Source organism: Sceloporus undulatus, chromosome 2 (genome assembly GCF_019175285.1).
Source record: "Sceloporus undulatus isolate JIND9_A2432 ecotype Alabama chromosome 2, SceUnd_v1.1, whole genome shotgun sequence".
Lineage (NCBI taxonomy): Eukaryota > Metazoa > Chordata > Lepidosauria > Squamata > Phrynosomatidae > Sceloporus > Sceloporus undulatus.
Genome location: NC_056523.1, coordinates 220525892 through 220543391, shown reverse-complemented (window position 1 = coordinate 220543391; position 17500 = coordinate 220525892). Strand labels below are relative to the sequence as shown.

The window sequence follows — 17500 nt, the reverse complement described above, 5'->3', positions numbered from 1 at the left end:
AGACCAAGTGTACGAAGGCTCATGCTACAACTTCCTTCGCTCAGTTTTAAAGGTACTACAGGATCCCTTTGCATACTGCCACAGGTCAGAAGGATACATATGTACCCCAAGGGCTTGGTGTCTGAAGAGAACCCTGGGGAGTGTAGTTCTCCAGTGTCAGCTGGGGATTGGAAAGGTATTCTCACTTCTTTATCGGGCAAAATATGTTAAAAAATCATATAGGGAAAAAAAGTGATGATGGTAAGGATTACATTTTATATCAGATGTTTGAACTAGAAAATGCTCAGACCACTATACCATGCTGGCTCTCTGGATTATAAATACCATGAAACTATAGTTTAGCATAGCACCTGTGAGTTCACTTACTGGGTTGTAGCTGCAAGGAGGAGAATGATAAATTTTGCTTTTGTTTTCAAATAATAGTGATTACAGTACTTGTTAAGTCTAACCTAAGCACTATGAATTGTTTTATGCTGGTTTCAGGAAAACATGGCACATTATTAAGGTTGGCTTGAAACTGGCTTGCTTCCCCTAACACAATTTCCCTTGAATCAAATGTAGTGGTCAGTTGAAAATAGAAGCATCAGCTTCTGATCCTTTCGTATGGATGCTGAAAGACAATGGAGTAGAGAGTACACAAGCCTAGGCTCTTTTCTGTAGCATTAAACTACGATTTAGTTTAGTCTTTCCCAATCTGAAACTCTCCAGTTGTATTGGACTACAACTTCCATCACACCAATTAGACTATCTCTCCTGATGTATGAGTATGATAAGTAAATTTGTTAGTTCACTTTTGGAGCGCCTGTAGAAACAGCTAGGCAGCATTGCTATATGTTTACCTGTTGTTGTTTGCCTTCAAGTAATTTCTGACGCATGGTGAACCTAAGATCATGGCTTTTTCTTGGCAAGATTTGTTCAGAGAGGGTTTACCATTGCCTTCCCCTGAGGCTGAGAGAGTAGGACTTACCCAATGTCACTCCATGGGTTTCATGGCTGAGTGGAGAATCAAACCCTGGTCTCCAGAGTTGTAGACCAACACTCAAACCGCTACGCCACACTGACTCTTATGTTTATCTCCACACACAGCTTTACTTCTTACAAACCCCTTCACAGTTGACTTAATGAGAAATATTCTAGAATCATTCTTCAGGTGAAGTTTTGAGGCATTTACCCTTTTGCAAACTGCTATAATTTACAATTATATGCAACACACCTTTTAAACATTATATAATGTAGCTTGTAAGTGTATTTTGTGTATTGCACTTACAGGGAATTTTCACTGACTTTACCCAAGCTGCATATGGATCTATTTGTGTCCCATCCCTATCTGACAAAGGAAGAAAATACTAAAAACTTGCTGATCTATGCAATTCCAGTTGAAGAATGGTAGGAGTCCCAAGGGGAAGTACATTCAATATCATTCTTACGAATTAGTCCAGTGTAGATCAGAAATTGACTAAATTATTTTTTCCTGATCTTCAGCATGTTCAGTTAAGCATCATTTGGCCTATTAATGCACTTATGTCACTTTTTAAAAACAGAATTATGGATCCAAACTTGCTACGTGAGCGAGAACTTTTCAAGAAACGAGCACTCTGTACTCCTGCTGTAGAAAAACGCCCAGCACCCTCTTCTGATTCCTCATCGAAGAAGAAGAAAGCAAAGGTAGAACAGGGAGGATCATCAAGCGCAAAGCAAAATGCAGGTTTGTAGGAGACAGAGCTCTGATTTGGGCTTTAAGCAAATGGGCTTCCATTTCCCCCTTAATGTTAAGACTTTCCAGAATACAGCCTTTATGGCGAACCTATGGCATGCGTGCCAGAGGTGGCACTCAGAGCCCTCTCTGTGGGCACACATGCTGTCACCCTAGCACAGAGTTTGCCAGAGTTTCTTACTAGAAAGCCAGAGGGACGTGGCACTTTGCAATAAATAAGTGTGGTCTGGGTTGCAGTTTGGGAACTCGGTCTGTAAAAGGTTAACCATCACTGCTTTAGGTACTTATAAGTAGCTTCATATGGGTCTTTTATCGTACTCATTGTGGAGTAAATAACAGTTGGAGGGAGAGGTGCAGTAATTTTGATTACTAAACAACAGGACACCTTTTCCATAATCCAAACCCTGCTTTTAATCAAAAAGTGAATTGGTAAGACATTTAGTCATAGATTCCTTTTCTCCTGCACATTTTTTTTTAATCTTAGTTTTCTTAAGATGATGTTGATGCGATGCTTATTTCTATAAAAGTAATACAAGTTGAGTTTACCTTATCTGCAATGGTTGGAACCAGCAGTGTTTTGGATTTCAGAATACCTATATTTGCATATATGTACCTAATACAATGTCTTGCAGTTTGTTTCATATCCTGAAGGTAATTTTATATACAATATTTTAAATGATTTTGTGCATGAAATAAAGTTTGCATACATTGAAATGTCAGAAAGCAAAGATGTCAGCCACCCATGAAAAACGTTTTAGTTTTTGGAATATTTTGGATTTTGGAATTCCGGATAAGAGAGATTCAAACTGTTCTTAGAAATGTAGTACTATAACATCCAAAATACACAACACAGTGATAGCTTTATGGAGCCAACCACAATGGACAAAATACATAATGCAAGCTTTCAACGCTTCACTGGCTTCTTCATCAGGTGATAGTGTTAAAAAATCAAACAGGAGAAAGAAAAACATGACGATGTTGGAGTCACAGGCCTACATTTTGTCAAAAATGTTGTTATAGTTGTTTTCAGTTAAGCTGTTATGGAGGGATATCTATGTAGGCAGAGGCCATTCCTCTCTTCTGACCATGTGGGCTCTGGGAGACAGTTGCAAAGGCCAGGAAATAAAATTTAAGCTCAATTTGCAACACAAAAGAAACCTCCTTTGAGATCCAGGTTCATATCTACTGTTGTAGTGTTAATAATATAAGATAGTCCCTGTTTCTCTGATGTGGTGGTGGAATTCCATGCAGGATCCTCCAAGATAAGAGCTATTATTTTCTAAACTTTCATGAAATACATATCTGGGACTAAAGTGGTGCTATCTTCCTTTGTAGGAGCAGTCATCTGGTGTTACATAGCTATATATGAACCCACAGCAAGCAAAATAAGGTGTTTCTCTGTTGGCCTATTTACTTGGGGGTGGGGGCCTGCCTGTATGGCTCTGCAGTGGAAATACTTGTCTTATGGATTAAATTAGTATGTACTTAGAAAATAATGTTTCTTACATAAGAGGCCAGCATTCAGCTTCTGGATTTTATGGTATTGTGCCAAATAACAGGGTAAAAATAAAATAGGTGGAATTAGAGATGTGAAGGCCCAGAAAATAAGGGGGGGGGGGGGAGGGGGCATTTTTTTTTACATTTTCCCTGAATCATGCTAAAATAACACTTCCATAATTGATTCTCTTCCTTTTTCATTTTGATAAAAATTTTTTTTCTTTTTTATTCTGGGTTCCCCTCCTTTTTTCTGTCCCCCCCCCCAGGCTTTCACATTTCTAAGTGGAATGAGCTTGTGGGAGTGGGGAGTGCTTCCTGCACATGCATTTTCACTTTTCTGGGCTCCATCACAGTCTTGAGATCTGTGATTTGAAGAGGAGGATTTTTGGTAGATGACCATACAAGTTCATGCGGACTAGAGTAGAACATGAGGAGAGTCTTGCTGGGCATTTGAACAGAAAAAAAGGCAACATTATTATGTAATTAAGCAATGTTAGCATTCAGTTACTACAATGTATAAGTATAGAAATTTTAGTCAAGAAATTGACTCCAGAATCTGGTTGACTTATCAAAAGGTCAGTGTAAGTACTGACCTTAACTCTTATTACTGGTAAAATAGCATCAACCCCTCTACAATCGCTGCTTGGTGCCACTTCTGACCTTTTTTGAAGGTCGGATGGAAAGTGGTGGTGGCGCGGTTCTTGGTGCTTCTTCTCAAAACAGCACGAGAAGTATGGACTTTGAAGGATTGGACTAAGGTATTTAGGTATGCTTGTCAGTTTTTATGTTAAATCAGCAAAGTTAAAGGCTTTAATCACTGCTAATGTAATTGACATTTGCTTTGCCTTTTCATCGTTTGACATGTGTGTATTTCTTAGCCCCACCTGTGCTTGATCACTTTCCACACCATCACACAACCACAATTTACTGTGGCCCCCCCCCCCCCATCCTCCAAACTTTAGAGAGGTCAGTTATGCCTGCTTATATTTTGTAAGTTCTTTGGTGTTGTTTTCCTTTGCTTCATCCTTTACATCCTTTGTTACATGCTCCTAAGTTTTGGTTGTTTTTGTGTCTTCAAGTCCCTTGACTATCCAAAGGTCATATCAAAATCCATAATTTGGCCCCCAAACCTGCCCTTAACTTATACAGGGTCAACTTATAGTCAGGTATATACAGTAGTTCCTGTTGCATAAGTGTCTTCATCCCCTGTCCTTTTTCACAACAGTGATGGTACACTTTCAGGACGATAATAAAGAAACAATGTAAGTGATGCAGTTGATGGAGAAGCTTATCAGCCCAGCTGATAAGTTGTCATTCTGCTTTACCTAGTGGTTTCCTTGGGCTTGGCTGTGATTAAGAAACACGCTGCCCACAGGGGAAACTAGTTGATGCTAATTTGCATGTAACTGCTTTGAAAAATTGATATCACTGTGCGGTGTTCCCTATTCCAGGTAAGAGTGTAGTGACAGCGAGGAAACATATAATAAAACAATATGAGGAGATGAAGCCATGCTAGATATCACAAATTTTGCAGTGTAGGAGTTGGTTTAAATATAGCTTGCTATTTTGTATGGCAGTGATATTCACTACAATCTTAGTTTTTTTAAAAGGTATGAAAATGAGGTGCTTTATATAAATCGAGTTTCATCCCATCTGTCTTAGATATGAAAAAGAGTAATGTTAAAGTTAGAAAACAGAAGCATGCACAGCTGAGTTTGTCTTTTCTTAACAGAGTTGACTTTTCAGATTGCACCCATGCAGTGATATGATAGATTTCTAATGTAAATTTCATGGAAACTGAGAGATAGGAGAGGTTGCTATACTCTGAAAGGATATATATTAAGAGTTTGAAATATATACATTGATCTGCAAATAACAACTCTATTTACATATAGGCTATTTCAGGGATATGAAGGTATGCTAAAAGTGTTCTGAGTTGCTATTAGAGCCTTTCCTATTCAAGCATGGTAGCCTATCTGTCAAACTATGACCTTTAAAATAAAACATTCAAATAGATTTTCTGTTCATGATATTTTCATTCCTCTCTGCCTTAATATTTTATTTTTAGTTTTGATAAGGTACATTTTAAACTTATTTATTAGCTGCCTGCATGTAGAAATAATGAGGGGTTAGCATTTTTAGAAGAGCCAGCATGATGCAGTGGTTTGAGTTTTGGACTGTGACTGGGATCATGGTTTGAATGCACCCATGGCCTGGGATGGCATTGGTCAAGTCACATTCTTTCAGCCTGGAGGATTGAGGATGGCAAAGGCAAAACGTCTCTGAAGAAATTTTGCCACGAAAACGATGATAGCTTCATATTAGGGTCACTATACTTGGAAACGACTTGGAGGCACACAACAACAATAACTTAATTTTTAATAATTAAATAAACCATAAGTAAATAGTCAGATGAACAAATTTTACTGAAATCATGAATTCCAGTCAAACACAAATTCATGATAAAACACTTTTAAAAAATACCCATTTCCACATAACACTGTGACTGACAATCCATTATTAATCATTTTGGTGAACTGTTCAAATTCTATCCACCAGTAAACAAAAATGGTGCTAAAATTACATTTAAGGCTAAACAGAATCTGACTTGCTTGTCAAGATGCAAGAGGCTTCATATGATGCTGAATATCTGTTTTGATGGAGGTGCTAGTGATCAGTCCGCCACTACACCACTTCTGTTTCACGTTCCGAAGCTGTCCATCAAGATCGGACAGGATGGTTCATTCTCTAAATCTTTCACAGTTTTATTTTTCACGCAGCAGCAACAGTCAAGCAGCTCATATAAGAAAGCTAGCACCACCAAACATATTACAGTAAAATAAATATGATCAAGGACAAAGCAGGCAGTGTTCCAGTTGTCATGAAAGGATAATTTTCTGCACTGAAAGCCAAGGTGCTGGTAGAGGGCTGCAGTTTTCATTCAACGGCTAATGTGGATGTTGCAATGTTGATAGTCCTCTGCGTTCTCTCGCTCTCTGCAGCTCTCTATATGGTGAAATACACAAAAAACAGTTGGTGATTTTCCTATGTTTTGTTTTTTCTCTCACAGTGTAAAACTGAAACAGCCTAATTTTTAGTTGGCTAATTGTTAGTGGGTGCTTCTTGTATAAGGGTGTATTACAAACGCCTTATAACAAGCATTATAGCTGTGACTGCATTATCTATGATTCAGTTTTAATTTAAATTAAAACAAAGCTTTCTTCACAGCACTACTTTGGGTGTGTTTCTTATTATTGTATTGCAAGAGTAGTGTACTGTCATTTGCAGAATAGGAATCTGACTAGTCAATTTTGTCAATGTCTATTTTTTTTAGAAGTAAACTCTTAGAGCTGTTAACAGGTACTGTTGATATTATTCTAATCAGAAATAAATTTGTTATCATGAGTGTGGAACAATGAAGTTAACTTTAAAAAATTCTAATTAATTGAAGGATTTGGAGAGGGAATAATGAAGGGATAAAATAATTATCAAAAGAAGGGGGGTCAAACATTACAACCTACTTTAGAAAGAGAAAGAATGAGAGCAATTCAGGAGACAGTGATAGAGTGGGCAAAAGATACCAAAACTAAGATAGATCTGGAAAACTGGAAAAAAGCAAGGAAAAAAGGATTCAACAATTTACATGTCCACAGGACTTAAAAGAAAACTTTTTAAAAATGGCACAACGCTGGTATCTTACTCCTCAAAATTATCAAAAATTACAAACAAAGCAAGTTAAAATTCTAATTATATATAACTTTTAATAATGTTAGGTAAGGTTTCATAAGGTGAATGATGCACTGAAATAAGTTCTTTGCTTTTATCCTGGAGCATCACATTTAACTATGGTAAAATAAATAAAGAAAATAATTGGGGTGACATTAAACAGATTTAGCAATGTAACCCCACTGGCAGATAATCCAGTTGGATACCAATCAACTGCCATGGCACCATCCTATGGAATCCTGGGATCTGTAGTTTATTGTGGCACAGAGCTCTGACAGAGAAGCTAACTAACTCACAAAACTACAAATCTCAGAATTCCTAACATAGAGCCACAGCAGTTAAAGGTGGTAAACTGGATTATTTCTGCAGTGTGGATGCAGCTATATTGTCAGGTTATTAAAATAAGCCAGTTTCTGAAAGAGTTCTCCAATTAGCAGTAGACCAATTCTTCAAGCATCATCAACGTTAACATCCTGGTTCTTAACGCAAAAACAAGTGAAGTCATTGAACAACCCTTGGAACGAATTTGGCTTATGTTCTTCGGGCATGTGATGCACAGTAGTGTTGTTGAACATGTTGACTCCATAGGCTCTTGGGCCAAATCCAATGAAGTGCGGGTGCAAAAGTGGCAGTGGGACAGAAACTCCTTCCTTTCCCTTTGGAGCTCTCCAGAAACTGGCTTCAGAGGGTTTCTCAGCTGTTTAGAATAGACCTTTAATATATAGAGAACAGGCAGGCTGCAGTGCCTCTCCTTCCTTGGAAGCCAAGTTCGGATTTGCGCCTTAGTGTTGAAATTGCAGCGTCTCAAAAGTAACAGGTATTATCAAAATTAGAGGAATGCTTGTTATTGAAAGTGCTTTGAATATCAAATAAGGAATTACAATGGGCCCTCCTTGTCCAAGATTCTGCATCCACTGAGTCAACCATCCACAGCTTGAAAATATTCAAAAAAGCAAACATGACTTGCCTTCATACAAGGGACACCAGTTTATTACGCCACTGTATATAAGGGGACTTAAGCATCCATGAATTTTGGGATCCAGGGGAGATACTGGAACCAAACCCCAATCGATATCAAGGGCCCACTGTACTTTGGGTAACATTGAAATCTACACAAAAAGTTTGACACACTTTTCCAAAAGAGACACTAGAGTTCGGTGATATCCTGGCATATGTTTTACAGCAAATATGGTTATTTAGCTCAGCGGTTCCAAAACTTTGCCTCTCCAGTGCTTTGCACTTAAACCTCAGAAGCTTAAGACCCAGTAGCATTGATGAGGAGTGCTGAAATTGCAATCCAACAGTATGACTCCCTTCCTGTCTTAAATTTTAAGTTCTTATGCGGTATAGCAGAGCTTGAAACCAGTAACAAATTTTAAATACAGCATTATTTTCCCCATTTAATCTCTTTTTTTAAGTTAGATCTGGGCTCTCAAAGAGAACAGGCAGATAGTTGTAGGAGATGCCCTATTGCTGGAGCGGGGAGAGACAGTACCCTATTCGGTGTTACTTCCATGTTTTCTGAGGGAGACGTGGGCATAATTCCACCTGCACCCCTACTCTGCACCATCTGATTCCTCACAAGAGAGCAAATCTTGAAAAGGAGAGATCATATTTGGACCTGGAGCTACTTTATCATTATCATTGTGACTAGGAAATTCATTTCACATGTTCATGTGAGGAGAGTGATGTTAGAGAGGATAGGGCTAGGCACTCCCTATGCGAAGAAAATGTGAATAATGCCTAAAAGGATTATACTGTACTTGTTTTGATCTGGAGAAATATCTGGATTGCCATTTACAAGTGCTGTCCCAGAACTGTTTTATGCATGTTGTGCTACATGCTCTGAAAGACAGGAAATATCATAGGCCTGTTACAGAAGCCAAAATAAAGCTGCTTTGTCACGTGGAGGTATGGTGTTTCAATGATGATGCACCTAAGAGTCCAAGCCACAGCAAAGCCACGCCCAGTCATAGGGCTGGAGCGTACTTTGGTGCGACTTCTGACTCTTAGACGCATGCACTTGAAACACCATAACTCCACTGTGACTCGAAGCAGCTTTATTTTGGCTATCTGTAACAGGGCCATAGACACCTTATTCTATTCAGCAAGAGTCAGAAGAGAAGCCAGGAAACGTTTTCCTTGCCTCTTCACAGCATATCAATCCAGAATAACGGAAATTTCATTGCACTTCAAGGGACCTTGAGCCATTTTTGAGCTATTCATTCAGATTTAGAAGAGTTGATGCTTCTGCTGGGTGAGGGGGTAAAATTACAACACTTCCCTGCTGTACGAATTCATTAAGGTAATACAGTGGGCTGTGATTAACCATATCTGCCACATTCACCATACCATTTTCCTACCTCTTGGAAGAACTTTTATAGAAATGACATTGCTAATAAAAAAGTAACGTGGGATACGATTCTTCCCACAGCAGATTGATGAGCTGATGGATTGCAGCTTCTTTGGAGGAAAAAGCCACAACAGATACTACTGCATTTACCTGCGGGTAGAGACATGGAACATCATAGGATTACAGAAATTCCTGCAGTTATTTCACCCTTGCTCAGATGTACTATTAGAGGGATTTCAGATAGATCCTCATAAAGGACAACCATATCCCGAAAGAAAGAGGCTAGGGGAGCAGTCCTTGATCTCAACCGGGTTTTTAACTATCTCCAAGGAAATTCCTAGTTCAGGCCAGAAATTCCACATTCAGCGTTGGTTTTAGATATTCTCATAATCACAACTGTTCTGCCCTCAGAACTTGATCTTACTAAGGCACCTTGACAAACAATTTTCAAGTGTCACAGACAGATTCCAAGAACCATCTTTTATATGTCCTTGGAAGATGACTATCTCTGTATAATACTGACCTCTGGACAAAAGTCACCAGAAACACTAGGCAGACTTGAACTGATCACTGACCCAATGCACACAAGAGTTTATGTATTAAATTTATAAACTGAATATTTAAGGGACTCTGAGTCACGGGATTGTCTTAGTTGCTAGACTGGATATAGCAAAATGACTAGTAGAGCTCTTGACAGTACCACTTTGGAAGTGATGAAGAATCTGTTAATTTCCCCATCAGACAATAATTGCCTAGATTGGCTCAAAAGTCTGGCCTGGGAGGAACAGAAGGAGTAAGTTGGATCTAGGTAGACGCTGCATGAACTCCTTTAGAATTTCCCTTATTTGTTTTTACTAAGAAACATTTAATGATACCAGGGTAATGAGTGGAAATAATCCTCATGATGCCTCAATGGCTGAGGTACCCATATTTCCAGAGCTGTGAGCCTTGGTCACATTTCAGTGTTCTTAACCATTTTTTGCCAGCCCTGTCTTACATTCAGACTCAGAAATTAGAAGCATGCTATTTGCAGATGAGTGAAATGATTCACAACTTTTGATAACTGCAGTATGTCATTGTATCTAGGTTTCCCTTGTCTGAGTTTGCATAATCTCCAGAAAATAATCTGTTTGGATTGTATTATGATGTATCTGAAAGGATCCACTCTGAGAATTATAAACTCTTGGACTTCCTTTAGCAGTTAAAAATTCTAGCTTTGCTAACATGCAGAGTATGTAACTTTTCTGATGTGATTTGCCATTGTATAAAGTGTGCCCATCTCTGTGTGTGAAAACTTGTAGAAAGCTAAAGAGCTGAATTTAAAGAATATCCTGGAAAATCACATCTATCTATCGTTTTGTATACATAATCTTTACACTTTAAGAAGAGGCAGAAGAGGAGAAAAAAAGACAAATAGTATAGTAGAAACTTTGTTAGCAGTATTGAATTCTAGTCCAATCAAATACACAAGAAATAGGAAAGGAACAGACACCACACTTCACAAAATAATACTGTATGTGTTGCCCATTTGGTGACCCGCAAGTGGAATAAAGAGACTGGGTTATAAATAATATGATCAATTTGCTTGGCATTTCTCAGGACTTAGTTTTACAAGATGAGTTGACATAGCCCAAGATTGTCACAGTTAGCATTGTAATATGTTCATAAAGACAACAAGGAATGCTAAAATACAGTTGGAGAAAGTTGGACCACTGGCTGAGCACTCATGCCTTTCACACAGGGAATGGTTCTTTTAAAATGGAAGTTAAAGTACAGTACCATGGATAAATTGACTTAAAATTTTGACTAAAATTTCTAGACTCACACAGAGTATATACAGTGTAATTCCAGGGCAATGATGGGGGGGGGAACCCCAGATGTGAATGGAAGTAAGACAAAGTTATGAGTGACATTTTGTCAGAAATATCGGCCTAACCCTCCCTCAAGCATTCCTATTTCTTTGAAATTGTTGGAATATATTAAACTAGGTTTGCTGTGAAGAGGGAGAAAAATTCTGATTCAAATATATATTAACCATAGGCCCATACAGACAGGCCAAAATAAAGCTGCTCGTGTCACTTTGGAGGATGCTGTTAAATGATGCAGTGTCCTAAGAGTCCAGAACCATAGCAAAAGCTGCCTCTGTTCCTTAGGACTGGAGTATGGCTTTGGCACGGCCTGTTCTTAGGACAGGCATCATTAAATAGCATGCCTCCAAAGTGACCAAGCGCTTTATGGCTTGTCTGTACAGGGCATAGAATTCAAACTGCATATATAGTAGTAATTAACTACGAAGGCTTTTAAAGAAAAATCCTTGAGTTTGAGGAAATTAACACAGATCAACTGGAAGTTTGTTTGAGTAAATGGTTTTAAGTATGTTAAAGCTATTTTTTTAATTCTTGAATTAATTTGAGGTACTACATTTTTTTCTATAGAATCAATGAAATTTGATGAATTGTATTATTTTGTATAAAATCTTACAAAAATTAGAATCAACACTTAATGTGCGCAGAGTAGTGAGGAGTTGGATGAACTATTCAAGAATATAAAGACATTTTTATAACCACTGACATTTGAAAAATGTTTGTGGCTGGAGGTTTGCAATGATAGAAGTGATACTGAGATCTAATATTGTTTGTTTAGCTAAAAAAGATAACTGGTTTAAAAAGTGGGGGGTGGGAGTTGCGCATGCACACACCATATATTCCAAACTTATACTTTGAAAGGGTGGCACTTTATTTGAATTTAAAATTGAAAAGTTTTATTTATAATTAAGTCATGTTTTTAGGTTGATATACATTTCATTTGGGTCCAATGTTATACAAAATTACTTTCTGATTTTAAAATGATATCCCTCCTTAATATATTGTAACAATGAATTTTATATAGCTATTTGTGAAGAGTGAAGCACAGATTCCGGCAATCTGCATTAAACAAGTTCCATAAAGAATTTAAGACAACTCAGATTTGAATAATATCCAGAACTTCTAATAATTTAGGCGCGATCTTCTACCCCTCTGTGGAATAAAACCCACAGAGCTCTATGGGAGTTACTCCGGGTAGGTTTTAATAGGATTATATTGTTAAACAACCAGATAAGAAAAACTAACATGGTTTGTTTCTCAAGTAAGTTCTGCTGACTTTGACTTTGGTGTATTTTACTTCCAGTTAAGGGGTGTAGATGCAGCTAAGGCAATTACCATTGAAATTTACCTGTAGAAAACCCATTGAGTACTTGAAGCTAGTTATCTCAATTTAAAATAAAAAGTCGATATTAAGGGCTAATACTAGTTAAAGAGACAAGTGTATTGGGTTTGCTTAGTAGATTCTCTTGTGCAGCTAGTGAATGCTAACATTGGGAGACGAAAACAATTGCCAATGTTTCTGCATTTAAAATGATGCAGTCTTATTTATTTATTTAGTTTTCACCTACCAAATTAGATTATTAGTAGGTCACAGAAACCTTAAAATGATGTGGACAAAATAACATCTGGGGTGTTGGGCTCTGTGTAAGATGGATGGTCATCAATTCTCATGAAGGCACAATGGTAAGATTCCTATTAGTAAAGAAAAATGTCTCTGCATTTAAGTAGCGTGCAATCAGATTCACATCCGAGAGAAACAGTAAAACTGTTAAAATTTTCCAGTTTTAAAATAAGGGCCCTAATGTCCTGATTTTTTTTAAAAAAGCAGTTTCCCCCCCAGATAAGTGTAAGACATTTAAAAAAAGTATAGACTACCTCTTTTCAAAAGGATGCTGGAACAGTGCTGATCTGCAGTTTAATACAGCCTTTGGTACAGTAAGATGGAGCTCTGCTACTATTGGCTGAAGCAAATGCAGGACAACTTCCTTATGCTCATTTGCATCAGACCCCTACTCGAGGAGGAAACCATTCATAAATCGAAATGTCAGATCAGATTGTCCTCCTATCACATCTCCCCCCCCAGCTCTGTTACAATGAAATATTTTTATTAATAATATAGCCTTTGTGCCTTTGTTCTGCCTAAAATGGCATTTTTGTGTTAAACCTTCAAATTTATTTGCTCTCTTACAGCACATTAAGGTAGCATTAGTCATCCATAAACTGGGCAGAATTTTAACAGAATTTTTAGACAGGCACATAAATGGTAAGCTGTAAGCATCTTTGTCTCCCATCATCTTTAATCTGCTGTTATGGTATGGGCCACTGAAGTCTTTGAGGCTACAACAGTGCTTGTAAATCACCTTACAAGTTTTCTCTTCCATTTTTCTGTGTTCTGACTCCTTTCTATAATCAGGTTGTAAATTTGTACAAAAGCCCCCAATACTTTAGATTCCTTTATTTTATTAAATTGTTACAGACTGCTTTTCTCATAGTTTAAACAGTGCAAAAGATAAACACAAAAAGTGAATGTATATAAAAATAGGAACTTAAAATCTGAAAAACAAAACTGAAATCCCTGGGAAAAAAACAGGTTCTTATCTCTTGAATCTGGGGAGAAAACCATATTTTCTTAATAAAAATATTTTATCAGTTAAACAAAAAGCGGCATTTGTTGTCAGTTGACAAATATATATATATACAGTACATAAAATGTGAAAACACATATGAAGTAAATACAGTGGACCCTTGTTATACGCTGGATGTTTGGTTCAAGATCCACCGTGATAACAAAACCCGTGATGCCAAGTCCATTAAATATAAGACATAACAAAAGGTGTCCCTTATAGAAGTCAAGGTAAATTTATTTTTTTTGACCATTTCAAACCTGGATGCTTGAATCGTGTAATAAAATCCGTGTAAAGAAGGGCACTGTATTGGAGTAAATTTTTCTTGTCTGCTCAATAGATGATTACTAATGGGAGACTATTTCCAGTTCAGACCCATTTTATTTGAAAGATCAAAAGCAGCCCAGTCTAACAATAGCACTCAAATCTCTTCCAACTTTCACATGGTAAATATGACTTTTTTATTTTCAGAAAAAAAATAGGCTTGGGCATCATCAATGTATCAATGCATTCAGTCATTTGTTCTATCATTTGTTACTGGGAAGGCTTGGTAAATCTTTATATTGTTTCAGGTCGTTTTTGGATTTGATGATATGAAGAGATATAATTTAATCAAACAAGATAAAGGTGTTTTTTGCAGGGGATGTAATTGTTGTTGTTAACTGCCCTCAAGTCGCCTCCGACTCATGGAGACCCTATAGATGAGACATCCAAAGCCTCCTCCTCACTTCTCTGCTTAGGTCCTGCAAATTCAGACTTGTGACTTCTAATAGAATCCATCCATCGACATGTACTTGTTCTCTTTTCCACTTCCCAGCAATATTGTCTTTCTAATGAGTGTGCCTTCTCATACGTGGTCAAGTAAGACAGCTTTGATTTTATCATCTTGCTTTGAGATTTCATGCTTGAGCTGTTCTAGGACCCATTTGGTTGTTTGTTTTGGCTGTCCACGTATACTTAGCACCTTCTCCAGCACCACATCTCAAATTAGTTGATTTTCTTCTTATCTACTTTTTTCACTCCTGCTCTCAATACCGTACAGGTGATGGGGAATACCATGGCTTGGACTACTAACTTCAGTTAGAGAGAGATCTGAACAGTAGATAAGTGTGCACCAACTAGGTGCAATTGCAGTTCCTTCGAAACATAGCTGTGCACCTTTGAGGATTGTATCATCTAACACCGAGAAATTTTAGTAAAAAATTAACCCAAAAACCTAAGTTGACTTATACTACTGTACTTTGATTCTTATAAAAAAGGAACTACCCCCCTGAAAGGCAAGAGTGTAATCTGTCATGAAACCACTGACCCCTCTGCTCTCAATCCAGCCTTAGTATGAACGCAAATAATTAGCCTGCGGAATTTGTAATTTCTTTGGCATTGTTTTCCTTTGTTTCATCCTTTAGCTCCTTGGTTACATGCCCCTAACTGTGAGATACAGGAAATACTCTGGCCAAAGATCCACAACAAACTTCAGATGAACAGAAAATTTATTGATAGAAAGGAACAAAGTATCCTTGCCACTTTTGCCCACAAACTGAAGACCAGAATGAAATCAGAACCTTAAGATTCCTCCAACCCATCCCATTGGATTTGTTTCCCAACATCTTTCCTTTGATGTATGATCCCTTCCTATTGATTTGTAAAAGGAAGGAGGGGGTTGACCATTTGGTTCCTGGCTTTTCTGTGGCCAGAGATCTAAGATCATACCGATTGGGCTCAGATTCCCAATTGCCCTCATAATTACCTGCTGCCATGTCCTACGTGACATCCGCTCGTTCCCCATGGAACCCTTCCCCACATCGTTTTCAAAGTTGCTGCCTGTTGTGTTATGTAATTATTTCTATCTATCCTAGCTATACTATCTATCTTATCTATCTATGATCTATCTAGTCTATCATCTGTTCTGTTCATCTATCCTCTAATCTGTTTGTTGTGTCGACTGTCTGGCGGTTTTATCTATCCATACTTCTATCTATCTATTTATCTAAATCCTCTATTATTATCTATCTGGCAGAAACACCCTGAAGACCTAACTGAAGGTGGATTCTGACAGCTGCCTCCCAAGCCTATCGCCCTCTTTTTTGCTTGTCAGGATAAGAATATGAAATCTTTAACCACTAATCAGCATTTAACATCTGTTACGTTCACCATGCAAGCATGTCTATAGGAAATATTCACTGCCCAAATATTCTAATTGCCCCACGCTCATCTAGAGTCCAACACTTTTACAATTTCAAAATGCTCTTCCCTCAACAGCAGAGGCCAGTGGTTCATTTCTCTCGTCTTCGTTACTCCCCAAATCGATGGTTCAAAAACTTAAATGGAAAACAGTGTAAATGTTTTATACAATTTTTGGAGGTCTAAACGCGCGTCAACCTCTGTGATTAGCCGTTTGACCTAAAAGTCCACAACTAGTCCCAATTTTTTGCAAGGCAGCCGACACTTCAAGTTTTTTGTCGATAGAAAAACTTGTCCCCAACTTTGATATCCCAATTGGTTTTCGGTGTTGATCCGCAAACCTTTGTAGTCTAGCTTAGTTGTATAGAGATCATCCACCTCCCCCAATTGTCTCTTAATATTGGCTCCAATTCCCACTGAACACTGGATCCTCATGGTGGAGTTAGTGAGGGATACTCTTGGCTCGTAGCCTATACCGCCTGAAATGGTACCCCTACGGCGTGTACCCCCATGTTAAACGCCACCTCCGCGTGGGCCAGAGGTCCATCCATTTGTCCTGTAGGTGGTTTTACATAGCATCTTAGTTATCTTTCACACATATTAGGCGTTCCACCTGACCATCTGTAGCTGGGTGAAAGCCGTGCTCACGCTAATTGCACCCCTAATTTATCTGTAACACTCCAAAATTGAGAAATAAAGGTTCCTCCTGATATCGGAGACTATTTATCGGTAAACAAATGTAACGTACACATTTTCGATAACAAGTCTGCCAACCGTGGGCGCTGGATACCCATTAAAAAAAAAACACCCACGTAATGCACTGCTTGGAAACAAATCTGCGATCACCCAAATGTGTCTTTCCCTGCGCAGGCAGTTCTGTAAAAAGTCATGCCTATGTGTTGCCAGGGCGAGTGGGGTTCCATGGCCTTAACACCACTAGGTTCCGTGTTAGGCTTTGCTATGGCGCAAACCACGCACTTTGAAATAGTTCTCCACCCTTTTCGCACCCTGGCCACCAATATTGCTTCGCAGATTGTGCCAAGTTTCCAAATCCCATGACCCGCCCTTACTCGTGCACGCTGCCAATACCTTACCCTTAAGTTCTCGGTCAAATATATTATTGTCCTTGCCCCACAATCCATGTTCCGCTGTGTAATCTCTTTCAATTTATTAAGTCGAAATCCCCTTCGTAGGTTGGAGGATCTCGTATAGGGGTAGAATCTGCGACTGCACCGTCTTTGTTCCCTTTTTGTCTGGCTTGTGTGGTCACCCCCAGCCCCAGCGTTGTGCTGTGACAGGGTCTGTTCTTCCAATCCTCCTTTTCCCCAGGCCCGGCATCCGTGAAAAGCCCATCAGCCAGCCCATTCTTCCCTCCCGGGATGAAATTTTTTATGGTAAATGAATTTAAAGAAATCTTTAGCCATCGACGCTGTTTTTGGCTTAGCTGCCTCAGAGTTGCAATGCCTCTAAGTTCCGGTGATCCGTCCAAACTTCGAAGGGTGGGGGGCCCCTCAGGATTGCCTCCAAGTTTCCTAAGGCC

General features: G+C 38.5%; 1 protein-coding gene across 1 annotated transcript in view; it reads left to right on the top strand.

Moving 5' to 3' along the window:
• The first annotated feature begins 1541 nt into the window (after window positions 1–1541).
• GTF2E2 (general transcription factor IIE subunit 2) overlaps window positions 1542–17500 on the top strand; it is a 333455-nt gene continuing 317496 nt past the window's right edge. Inside the window, exon 1 of the mRNA XM_042449407.1 lies at window positions 1542–1705. Coding sequence (XP_042305341.1) covers window positions 1546–1705 — 160 coding nt within the window. The 5' untranslated portion in view covers window positions 1542–1545. The remainder of the gene's footprint in view (window positions 1706–17500) is intronic.